At 36.8% G+C, this 13,985-nt stretch overlaps 1 protein-coding gene across 1 annotated transcript in view; it reads left to right on the forward strand.

Annotated features, from left to right (window-relative positions):
* Nucleotides 1-13,556, forward strand: part of VMP1 (vacuole membrane protein 1) — a 276,634-nt gene extending 263,078 nt beyond the window's left edge. Inside the window, exons 12-13 of the mRNA XM_075336229.1 lie at nt 11,190-11,292; nt 12,214-13,556. Coding sequence (XP_075192344.1) covers nt 11,190-11,292; nt 12,214-12,357 — 247 coding nt within the window. The 3' untranslated portion in view covers nt 12,358-13,556. The remainder of the gene's footprint in view (nt 1-11,189; nt 11,293-12,213) is intronic.
* Nucleotides 13,557-13,985: the final 429 nt, after the last annotated feature.

Genomic DNA, 13,985 nt, shown 5'->3' on the forward strand with positions numbered 1-13,985 from the left:
AGAGGGCTGAAGCTTGCATGTGTCTGTTTTACCTGTGCTGGTTATCAAAAATAATTGTGAGCACAGGTTGGTTTTTTTTCACAGCAGCATACAGGCATCTGCCTCATGCGAAAAAGATTGTTGATAGGTTCCTTTTTACAAACTTTATTAACATATGGACAATACTAGAACTTGGACGCAAATTTTTCTTTTTTTTTTTTATAGTGTGACAACACCCGTTATCCGGTACGAACCCTGAATATTACCGTTCGGGTTTAGACTCATCCCTACATAGCAAGATTGCCCTATCATCTAGATTTTTCTTGATTCCTGAAAGGGCAATCATCTGTTCTGTATCACTATAGCCCCTACTAATCTATTACTGTAGAACTAAGAATATTTTACACTTGAGAATTTAGGAAAGCTATACTATATATATTTTTTTAATTTAATTTTAATAAGCATTGACTTTTAAGGGTACTTTACACGCTGTGATCTCGCTAGCGAGCGTACCCGCCCCTGACGGTTGTGCGTCACGGGCCTCATCGCTGCCCGTGGTGCACAACATCACTAGGAACAGTCACACATACTTACCTGCCTAGCAACGTCGCTGTGACCTGCGAACCGCCTCCTTTCTAAAGGGGCGGTTCGTTCGGCGTCATAGCGACGTCACTAAGCGGCCGCCCAATAGAAACGGAGGGGCGGAGATGAGCGGGACGTAACATCCCGCCTACCTTCTTCCTTCCTCATTGCTGGCGGCCACAGGTAAGGAGATGTTCCTCGCTCCTTCCCTGCGGTGTCACACATAGCGATGTGTGCTGCTGCAGGAACGAGCAACAACCTCATTACTGCACATGAAACGATTTTTGGTAAATAAACGACCTCTCCAAAATAAACGATTTTTACCTCTGTTGCTATCGTTGACGGTCTCTCGTACGTGTCACACACTGCAATGTCGCTAATGACGCCGGATGTGCGTCACAAACACCGTGATCCCGACGATATATCGTTAGCGATGTCGCAGCGTGTAAATGGCCCTTTACAGTCCTTCAATTACAACTAAAGCTGGCCAAACACATTAGATGCGGACGATGCTTTAATATAGGTAATAAACTGCTGCTTATAGTGTCTCACCCCTGGGACTTCACTATTAAGAAGGAATATCCAGATTTCCCTGTTTGCATGTGGCGTAACATGCTGCTATCTTGGTCTGTCCCATAGAGAATGAATAGAGACCGGTTCTAATCAAATATGGGTTGAACACTGTCCTTTTGCGATTGGTGGGACAGCAATTGGCAACTTATCAACTACATCGGCTGTAAATGCCGATCATTCCAATTTTTTGACTGTGAGGCCCCTTGGATGCCATGGATTTGTCATACTAGTGGCCCTATGTGAACCCCTTTTTGGAACTTCATGGTGATTGTGTGCTGATCGGTTGCTATAATGGCTGCGTCCTCAGAATAGTCTTATTTTAGGTGCCTCCACAATAATGTCACTGTGAACAGAAAGGTACTGTGGCTATGTTGTGAACATTTCCCTTTGTTCTCCCGCCTATCCCTTCTTGATTAATAGAAGTGAATTGGTTTCCTGGTAGCTTTCCACTGTTGAGCAAGTCCTTTAACTAAGGGTGGACATCTGCAGGCACCCATATGACAAACATTTAGATAGAAATGTTACTTGATAGCCTATTTTGTGGGAATATTCTTCAGCTGGCACTGCCAAACTATTTATTCATCAGCCTGCTTGGATCACAAGATTAAAACATGTTCATAACATGCATTTAAGAAGGTAAGAGAGTGTGAATGTGCGCTGTCTCAAAGCCAGAAGCACCTGGGGCTCGAGTTTCTCTCCAGGGTATTTCGACCTTGTTTGGTGAGTCAGGCTATTGAAGTCTGAGGTCCATTCTGAGTCATTCATGATGGCATCCTGCTATTGGTGCAGCCTCAGGGAAATTGTTGGTAAAATAACATGAGAATCTTTATCAGAGCAGGAAATGACAAGTCATTAAAATACTAACCGTTGGTGCTGTTGAGATCACTGCTTGGAAAGGAAAGGAGAAAAAAAAAACAGTTCCAAAGTTCACGTATTCACATAGATTGCATGATAATGAGTATCTTCATCTCCTTCATAGTCATTTGTTCAGTTTCTGATCATGTTCTTTTGCATCAAATAGGTTTTTTTTCTTACATTTTATAAATAAATACATAAGAAATCGTACAAAGTACAAACAAAAAGAAAACCACAAAAAATCCCCCTCCTTGCCCCTCCTCCTACAATAATATTTTCCCAGGGTTAGCAATCAATGGTACAGTCAGAGGCTAATATGTAAGTGACATATTGGGGTGTACATCCCGATGTATAGACGTTACAGAGAAACGTATATAAATGTTTCTCATTTTATACAGGAAACTGAAAAGGCACACATCTTTAAGGTAGTGTCAGCTATTTCATGATGTGCGTTATACTCCACTACTCCAATCTCATGGTCAGTGACACTCAGGAGCTTATCTCTGGTTAGACCCAAGAGACCAGACCAGCTATTGGGCTGCAATTTCTCACAGTTTCTAAGGTAGATGCTATATTTCAGTTTGAGGAGTCCTAAAATTCTCTATCAGACCAGACTACATTTAAGAGCCAGTGTCAGGTTCACATTCATATGCAATAATGTACATGTTGCCACCTTTACATATACATCAGTCAGCAATTCATCAGAGGATTATGTAAAATAAAAATATAGGATCCCTCATAACCACAGTATGGAATGTAGAATGTATACTGTCCAGGACCTCAGACCAATAGGTTTGTAGATTCACGCTGGTCCAGATTATAAGAAATGACCTCTGCCTGCTGTGCAGCGTATTTCAGCCACTTTGAATCCCCTCGAAGGCCAACTTTAATCATGACCACTGGGGATTTATAAATTATTTGAATGCAATAGAGCTATGATGGTCTCCTAGGTCTAGAATAGTTTCTCATTTCTCTCCCTTGATTTAGCTCATAGTTTAAATTACATTTTCATTAACGGATATATTAAAACATTTTAGTATCAGATGTTGGAAGTCACACCAAAAAATATATATCTACAAAATATAAAGCTGAACCATGCAAAATAACAACTATAGACAGTGATGGCAAGGGAAATTCAACAAGAAATGTTTGGAGGCCTAGCATTGGGGCAAAGAAATGCAAAATTAATCTGATTAGGTCAGTGAGCAGTAAAAACAGCATTGGGCATGGTTTATGGATCATGAGTATGGTGCATTTGTTTCCCTTTTACCTTTGGAGGAGAAGAAAAAAAAATCATATGTGTGTCTATATAGCCATGACACTGTATGTTTAAAAAAATTATTACACGCACATTATATAAATATACATATATACACACACACACATTATATTATAATATATATATATATATATATATATATAGAGAGAGAGAGAGAGATATGTATATAGCTATAGATAGATAGATAGATAGATATATGTGTATATATATATATATATATATATATATATATATATATATATCTAATATTCACACAGAATAGCCATGACACTGTTTCAAAGACTTATTACGCGCACATGATCTAAATATATACACACACACACACACACACACACGTATATTGTATTTATTTGTGTTCACACTGTATAGCCATAACACTGTCTAAAATAAAAAAAAAATATCTCAAAACACAGTGTCATGGCCATATTGTGTGAACCCAGTCCTACTATATGAGGGTTCATTACCGGAAACACTGTAGCAAGGGGATGTATAATTTTCATATATATATATATATATATATATATATATATATATATATATATATATAGATGTAGAGAAAGATCATGCTTGATATTTTTAATTCGTATGAAATTGGTCCCAACATTTTATTTGTATGATAACATAGAGGGAAGATTGGGAGGGATATGATTAACAAAATGAATCTGTTCTTGATGGCTACTTAATGTTGGTATTATAAAAGGATACATAATATAATTTTATGTAAAGTGAGGGTACGCGGCTACAGACATAGATATTAGAGCTATAAGTATCACTTTTAAGTTATATTTCATAGAGCAGCAGTTGTCCTATTCTAGAAATAATGTAATTATATATGTGTATTACAGTTCAAAGATTTGGCATACAGTAATATGGATGATTAGTACATGTAAAATGTAATTCCTGGTCTCTAGCTATAACCTAATGCTCCCACAGTACGTAGGATTCCTGCTCCCCCTTCACTATCAGCTTAAGTTCACATAACAATATAAACAATCATCATTGCTTCATCCAGACAATTGTTTTCTAAATTGTCATCCATATGCAATCCGTTTTTTTTTTTTTGTTTTTTTTTTACAACAGCAATTGTTAATAATTTACCAAGTCACTTGCCATTTCCAATGTTAAAGAATTGCAATGTAACCATAAAAAAGCTACTTTTTTGTGTGCACCTATAGACTTGAATGGACGAGTCTCATCTGAGACACTGAAGAAACTTGTGCATGCTTTTGCTTTAATTTTATTGATTTTATTTCACATGCAGATTTGGTCATTGCCCCCCTCCCACCCCCCCAAAAAAAAACGCTTAACTGCATTGCATGTTTTTGGTCTGAGGACTATCCGTTTTTTTACAGATGGCTCTCAGAACAAAACTACGTTTTGTATCAACCTATAGATAATGAATGAAGTATTACTAGTGTTTTATATACACATACATCTATAGACACACAACACCACACACACACACACACACACACACACACACACACACACACACACACACATAATTGTAATGTGTATTTTTAGATTCATTTTTTTAACGATTCTTTAATTCCAACAAAATGCCTTTTCCATTTGTTTCCACATTAGCAAAGTTATATTTAGTCCTGTCTTCTTTTTTTTTTTTATCTATTCTCATTTTTAGCCTGTTTTTATTACAAATGTATATATCGAATTAAAGATTGCATATTTATCAGTGTAAACCCTGGATGTTCTACCAAAAATGAAAAATGAAATCCTAGAATTCCACATGAGAAGTGAAAAACATCAGTCATTAAAGACAAAACATGTAACATTATTTTAATCCTACTGATATTTTGATGTTCTGTTTTTTTTTATTATTTAATCTAAGAAACCATAATATGGAGCAATAACCGTAAAACCTTGGCACAGTGTAATAGATTAAACCTGAATGTGTTGTCTGAAGGTTGAGCACCGCGATATAAAGGATTAAAGTACAATTCATATACTTGTATCAGGGGTAACAATTCTTTATTTTCCCTACATTTTTTAATAAATAGTTTTAGAATAGGTTTAAATTAAATATTAATAGGATAGTATAAACTAGAAATATAAACGCAGAAAATTGTATTTATTTTTACACAACAGTTGCATATGAATGCGTGAAAGACGTATCTATAAAGGTTTATTTTAAGGTTTCCATTCATAGAAGCGAAGTAAAAGAAATTTAAAACTCGGCACAAGGAAATAATCGTAGCGTAATTTTACAATACTCATAAAGGGATATATATAATTAAAATCTATTTATTTATGTGGTCTAAGCGATGTGAAATCTATTAATGCGTGTTTGTTCTGTATGAGACCATACCTGTGATATTTACTGCTTTGATGCCCATAAGTGTCATGACCAATACCAAAAATCTACATGACTATGATTTTACATATGTAAAATACACTTTCACTGATGGTAAAACTACTAGCTTTAAATCGCACCGGAAGATTCAAACAATAAATGCAAGTCGATGTATAGATACTGTATTAAGTGGTCACATCCAGGAAACAGCACTTTATTTAAGACTGTATACAAAAAAGAAAAAAATATATATATTTTCTACATTTTTTGTCCTTTATAAGTAATCAGAGACATTCATAATCATAGATGCCCAATATACTGCTTTAGAGCACAAATCAGTTATTGTGTATGTAGTGTATTATGGTAGCACAGATTAACATCCTCATTACTAGATTGTTGTGGTATCTAATACATTGATAAATCCATCTCTAAAGTACCTTTAATGGGATTTATTGTATAAAATTGAACATACTATATTGTCAGGGACCACACTAAATATGAATTTACTCTTTAATTCCCCTTTATGCTATACTTACTACTGCTACTACTGGCTTTTTATCTTAAACTGATTGTTAACAAATGGTAAGCAAGACAACCATTGGAATATTTGTTTTCTAAATTACAACATCTTGTTGTTTTACTAATTTCCAAGAAGCAGTGTCCCTCAGATGGTGATCTACAATGTAATGATTCACTGGGGAAAATGTACTTTAAATATATTTTAGTAGGAAATCTATTTAGTCATTTTTGGTTTCCTGGATTGCTAAAAATTCTTACGAGATAATCTTGTTTCCATCCTAAAGAGCCCTTTGCATTGGGGTTTCCTGCAAATGCCAAAACCCTTTTCTAACCTCAGCATTAATGTGTGAAATGACACTTTCACTTTACAACTCACTTTTAGAATTTGTATGTTTAAGCTCAAAGTATTTACTACAGGTAGTAAAGTATTAGAGTCAGGGATACTTTAGTGCTCTATAAAATGAAAAAAAGGGACACTCGTCATTGTTTAGATGACTTTGTAGTATCATTAGCATCTATAAAACGGACCATAAAATATTAGATGTAAATTTGTATACATCACTGGTTAACTTGGGAATACAATAGAATTGGGATAATTATTCCTTACCATTTCTGGAAAATAATTCGAACAAAATACAGCTTAAAGAATAAACTTTTTTTGCAATTGTTATAGTAGCAACATGCCAAATAACATTACACACAAGTCAGAGTGAAACGCCAACAATATTTAAGGAACACTGATTTACAATTATTTAATACATGAAGCTAAGGATCTCAAAATGTAAGATGAAATGAAACATTTACCTCAGCTTGCTGGTATAGCTCTCATAGCCTCCACAAGAATCATTATTCAGCATCAGTAACTTGCTCATACTGGATTGAGTAACTTGGATTTCTCAACCAACTGAGATGATCAATTCCATCCCTAGACCATGATTCAGCCCTCAGCTCCAAGTTTTGTATTGCCCCTCCATGCTAATAAGAATGCCGACGCCGTACAATCGGCTTGACTATGCCATCAGTATTTTCCAGCTCATTGAAATAGAAGACCTCCATTGTCCTCATTTTTTAATTAAAATGCATATAAACTACTTATTTTAAAATAGATGGGTACTTCCTATGAATTTTATTGCTTTTTTTTTGTTGTCCATGACTTATTGCTATTGACAGGCTAGGTGCTGTAGAGCACCACTTGCCACTTGTACCCCACCAGGATTTCTTGCAGCAATTCTGCCTCTCCCAGTGCCTGTCCCCACACCGGTGTACCCATCAACTTTGGTCCTATACGGGCTTTACAGTATCTTGTATTGTGCCTCTAATCCTATGGCTATATGTGTTCAGTGACTGTTTGAAAAAGGAATATAGAGCCAAAGCGTAACAATATTACGACACTAGAAAAGAAGCACCCTACCAGTTTCATCTTTGTTTATAGCACATCAATAAAAAAATTCACCTCGCATCTCCAGAGTGTGCTGTGTAAACCACTTCTATACTAGCACCTCGAAAAAGTGTGTGCACTCCATTATTCCTGTATTATTTCTATTTCATACATATGAAGCCTGGCCACCTGGTTACATATACGTTATATTGCAGCGCTAGGGAGCATGTGACATCGATTTCACATGCTCCTTAGCGCTGCCATATCAAGCATATGTAACCAGGTGGTGACCCTTCAAATGTATGTTAGACAAAGGTCTGTTATTACTGAAACGTCACATAATATATACAGTTTCTCATGGACCACCAAAATATACTTTACTTCACACCTTATTTGGATTTGAGGGTTGGATTTTTTTTTCATATCATATTGAAGGAGTGAAGTATCTCCTTCATATTATTGCTACTTGATGCAATAAATACAGTTGTTCGATTTATTTTTCAAATGGACTGTCAAGTTGTATTGGTCATATACTGACTATACGGTGTGTGTGTGTGTGTGTGTGTGTGTGTGTGTATATAATATATACAGTGCCTACAAGTAGTATTCAACCCCCTGCAGATTTAGCAGGTTTACACATTCGGCATTAACTTGGCATTGTGACATTTGGACTGTAGATCAGCCTGGAAGTGTGAAATGCACTGCAGCAAAAAAGAATGTTATTTCTTTTTTTTTTTTTTAAATTGTGAAAAGTTTATTCAGAGGGTCATTTATTATTCAACCCCTCAAACCACCAGAATTCTGTTTGGTTCCCCTAAAGTATTAAGAAGTATTTCAGGCACAAAGAACAATGAGCTTCACATGTTTGGATTAATTATCTCTTTTTCCAGCCTTTTCTGACTAATTAAGACCCTCCCCAAACTTGTGAATAGCACTCATACTTGGTCAACATGGGAAAGACAAAGGAGCATTCCAAGGCCATCAGAGACAAGATCGTGGAGGGTCACAAGGCTGGCAAGGGGTACAAAACCCTTTCCAAGGAGTTGGGCCTACCTGTCTCCACTGTTGGGAGCATCATCCGGAAGTGGAAGGCTTATGGAACTACTGTTAGCCTTCCACGGCCTGGACAGCCTTTGAAAGTTTCCACCCGTGCCGAGGCCAGGCTTGTCCAAAGAGTCAAGGCTAACCCAAGGACAACAAGGAAGGAGCTCCAGGAAGATCTCATGGCAGTGGGGACATTGGTTTCAGTGAATACCATAAGTAACGTACTCCACCGCAATGGTCTCCGTTCCAGACGAGCCCGTAAGGTACCTTTACTTTCAAAGCGTCATGTCAAGGCTCGTCTACAGTTTGCTCATGATCACTTGGAGGACTCTGAGACAGACTGGTTCAAGGTCCTCTGGTCTGATGAGACCAAGATCGAGATCTTTGGTGCCAACCACACACGTGACGTTTGGAGACTGGATGGCACTGCATACGACCCCAAGAATACCATCCCTACAGTCAAGCATGATAGTGGCAGCATCATGCTGTGGGGCTGTTTCTAAGCCAAGGGGCCAGGCCATCTGGTCCGCATCCATGGGAAGATGGATAGCACGGCCTACCTGGAGATTTTGGCCAAGAACCTCCGCTCCTCCATCAAGGATCTTAAGATGGGTCATCATTTCATCTTCCAACAAGACAACGACCCAAAGCACACAGCCAAGAAAACCAAGACCTGGTTCAAGAGGGAAAAAATCAAGGTGTTGCAGTGGCCTAGTCAGTTTCCTGACCTTAACCCAATTGAAAACTTGTGGAAGGAGCTCAAGATTAAAGTCCACATGAGACACCCAAAGAACCTAGATAACTTGGAGAAGATCTGCATGGAGGAGTGGGCCAAGATATCTCCAGAGACCTGTGCCGGCCTGATCAGGTCTTATAAAAGATGATTATTAGCTGTAATTGCAAACAAGGGTTATTCCACAAAATATTAAACCTAGGGGTTGAATAATAATTGACCCACACTTTTATGTTGAAAATTTATTAAAATTTAACTGAGCAACATAACTTGTTGGTTTGTAAGATTTATGCATCTGTTAATAAATCCTGCTCTTGTTTGAAGTTTGCAGGCTCTAACTTATTTGCATCTTATCAAACCTGCTAAATCTGCAGGGGGTTGAATACTACTTGTAGGCACTGTATATATATATATATATATATATATATATATATATATATATGCTAAATAAGAATTTTTATGAATGAATTGTTTAATTTTTTTTCATCATTGTTATAACACTTAAAAAACGGCTATATGTAAGCTCTCAGTAAAAATGCAACATACATTTTTTATTTTTTTTTTTAGTCATACAGACAAGGCTGTGTAAACAACATAAAAAAGACCAAATATTCTGCATTTTGGAAATGTTTTGTACATCTTGCTGTCTGTCTCTCTGTCTGTCTGTTTCTCTGTAGAGCACCATTGTGCATCATAGGTGTGGATAACCTCTTCGTGTGTGTGTGTGTGTGTATGTATGTATATATATATATATATATATATATATATATATAATATATATATGTGTGTGTGTATATATATATATATATATATATATATATATACACAATGTGTACATGTGTATCAATGTATATGTGTAATATATATGCTAAGCCCATATTAGCTTTCTGATTTCAAACATGGGTCTGACACACAAACACACACATGCATGCACACATATGTTATTGTGGGCTTAGAACAATATTGTTTCAGTAGCAGAAGCAACAGATAACATTTTTTACGATAGCCATTTGATGCTAGTTCTTCCATCTGTCTCTTCAGTTTCCATTTTTTTACGGAGCTCCGGGAAAGACTTACCAATATTTGTATTTCTTTCCATCTGAATGTAATTGCCTTATTTTATTGGAAACCTTACCATACATCATAACTCAGCCAGTACATTGGCCGATTTGTATAATGGTGAATAATGATTTTGTGTATAAAGTGATACTTCATTACTATGAACTCAGCCATACAATAGTCTTAGAAATGATTTTGCTTACTAATGTCAGTCTGCGTGTAATGATATACTATAATTGCGCACAAGATCCAGAATACTTTACTCCCTTTGTTTCATTTTTCATTTTTTTGTAATCACTGACTTCTGACCAGCAGGGAGGTCCTTTCATAGCTCGCTTAATCCATTCTTTTGCAATACTATGACGCATACACTATACATAACCCTTGTGGTGCCAGGAAAGACTCTGCACAGGGGATGGTACTATACACATCTCAGCCAGGACTGTAAAGGGTTAGGATACTGTCTCTTATTTTTCCTTCCTCCTTTAAGAAAGCTACGCCTTTCTGAACACAAAGGGGCGAGACTGGAGAAGGGTGGGCAGTTTCTGTTTCAAGTGAGGATGACACAAGCACCACTCATTTCCTTATTAATCGGTTCAAACCAGTTCTTACAGGAACCGCTGGTGATAAATGTGGGAGTTCTCAGAAGTCATTCATTTCATTTTCTGCACTGCACCAGTGCACATATCCCAGCTAAGTGCCTCCCTCAGTAACCAGGAGGGACGCACATTACTCATGGTGCACTCACATCCTCCTTACACTGGGGCATCATTATCCTCTTCCTGTTTGGTGGGTAAGTAGAACATACACTAACTTTGTCTATTTATCTCTTTTTTTTATATGTATCATTTTTTGAATGCACACGACATGGATGCAGAGCTGTTCCAAGTATCGGACCTTCCTTACAGAAACCTTTCCAAGAATATCTGGAAGCTCAAAGAAAAAAGCTTCACCATAAAACAGATGCAGGAGCCCCACAGGTAAGAACAACTTATTCCCCTGTGTAACGCTGGTGAATTACTTGTGTTTTTTTAAATATGTAGTATGTTTTTTAAAGATTCTGACAAAATCTTGTGTGTGTGTGTGTATGTATATGTATAATATATAATATATGTATATATAGTGTATGTATATTTAGATATCTGTGTGTATATATGTGTGTGTGTGTGTGTGTGTAGATACTGATAGATGTGTATATAGTTATATAGATATGGAAATATATATTAGTGTGTGTGTGTATATGTGCGTGTGTGTATATATATATATATATATATATATATATATATATATATATACATACAATGTGTGTGTGTGCAGTAAGTAAGGGTATACACACATATATACACACACACAAATATCTATCCTGTGTACTTTAAAGAATTACATAAATAGTATTTATATATTTTTGAAGGAGAATAATGTTTTCATCTCTGAAAATGTTAAAGCACGGGAAGGTTTTTTAAGAATATAGTCCTTCTAGTAGATGACTTCCAACAAGTCAAGTATGTACTTTTTAATCATAGGACATATGAAGATCTATTGTACTAAATGTGATAAACCAACCATAGCAGAATTAGACTGCTTAATGGATGTTTATTCCATATTCCGTGAAATGACAGGACAGGGACTGTGACTCTTTCAGTCACTTTCATGAATGAAATACTGCCCTCTACTGACCAGATGAAGTTTACTTATTGCAAGCCTGTCAGGAAATAGACTGGCTAGATTGGAGGATGATTAGAAGGTTCGCGTTCACACGTGGTCCATACAACTAGACCAGACTGACTCAGAATATAGAAGAAGAAGCTTTGCTTTTGGAGGATGATGTTGTGCCTGACGACTGCCTCGTGACCATGTACTGTACTGACTTCACCTTGCAAACTTGTGTTTCTGTCCTACAGAGTGAAAATTGGTTATCATGGGCGTTTGAGAAGCTGGTCATCGTGATGGTGATTTATTTTGTTCTTTCCATCATCAACTCTATGGCACAGAGCTACGCCAAGCGTGTCCAACAGAAAAAGTTATCTGTTGAGAAGACAAAATGAGGGGACGCACTCTGGGATTAACTGGGAGGGTGATAAAAGACATAATGCTACTAAGCAGAAACTCAATTGACCTGATTTAACCGTTAAATACAAATTGGCAATTTAAACTTTGGACATTTTTAAAAAACAATCTTTCTTTGTTTTTCAAAATCGTATTAAATTATTTTTTTTTTCTAATTTTTTTCACAATATAAAATGTTAACAGTTTATGTGGATAAGAGATGTCTGTGTGGCAAAGTAAGGTAAAGTATACACTATTTTCCATGTTTTTCTTTTCTTCCTCATAGTTCACATCCTGGTGCCTAGACTTGGGTTATCTGTGGCTCTTCAGGTATTTGGACTCTACAGCTTCATGGTGTACCAACCTTTGTCTAACAGGTTGTACTGCACATTGAGGTTGTACAGTAACTGAACAGCCACAGTTACAACTCCTGTAATGGAAGAAGGCCGGGGTTTTGCAGAGCACTGCTTTTGGGCTGTACTAGTTTGTGTGGACTCTTGACAAATACATGTCTTCTTGAACTGGATGACCAATATTTACTGCTTTTATTGTTCTCAATACTGGTACATTGCTGTGCATTGTGCTACCAGACTGAAGGACGTTTGACTTCTTTATGGAAGGGTTTTCTTGTTGACATCCTTCTACCAGGGGGCATCACCTATATCGGAAGGTCCATCCTAAACTGTATGAAGAGGCTTCTGAATAAGGTACTGATTACACTATCATCACATTGCATAAAGTATTTCTTTGGGTATTAAAGAGACTCTGTCAGCAATCAAGTAGGTGGGTACGTGCATTGAACCGTTTGGCCACACAAAGGGTGCATCGAGCACGTGTTTGACCAGTCATTTTGTGCTGATAGACTCCCTTTAAAACATATATGGAGCATTACACAGTAATGGTTGATAGGTTTGCTTGTCTGCAGATCACTAAATATAAATACATATATATGTAGGAATGATATGAGTGATGGAGAAACATCTAGCAATACAACGTATCCAAAGAAATATTTTATTATGTGGAAATTGTAATCTATATAGTTTTCTGCTATTACAAACTGCCCATAGGAAGCCAAGTCACACCAATGGTAATCGTCCAGGTCTTTACAACTGACTTAATTCATTTTTTTTTTTATCTCCTGTGTACATAGAATGGAAAGTTGAAACTGAACTTTATAAAGCCACCTTTGATCATTCCAGTTCTTTTCGTGTCAGTTCTTTTACTTGCTCTGAGTGTAACGCTTCTTGTATTCTTGTCTTTCTTTGTGATTTATATGTAGTTTTTTATTTCTGTTGCATTGATTCTTTTGTCTTCTTCACTTCTCTAGCTATTGGACCAAAGTTTGTTGCGTGCATGGTAATCCTCCCTGTAGGGAAAAAAAGCTTTTGTCTGTGATTTCCCAATCATTCTGGCTTTGCAGGAAGCAGGAAGTGTGTATTTCAGCTTTGGCGCTGTCTTCAGTACTGACCTAATGTTACAGCTGCCTTCCTAGAAAACTCCTTCATGCTTTCCTGCCAAGCCTGAGTCATTGGAAACCACATTAACTCCTGACAACACAGTTTTATTCATTTGGGTGGATCCGATCATTGCTCAATATACTGCATCAGTTAGCATGGAATACTCCTAC

This window comes from Anomaloglossus baeobatrachus, chromosome 2, assembly GCF_048569485.1.
Source record: "Anomaloglossus baeobatrachus isolate aAnoBae1 chromosome 2, aAnoBae1.hap1, whole genome shotgun sequence".
Classification (NCBI taxonomy): domain Eukaryota; kingdom Metazoa; phylum Chordata; class Amphibia; order Anura; family Aromobatidae; genus Anomaloglossus; species Anomaloglossus baeobatrachus.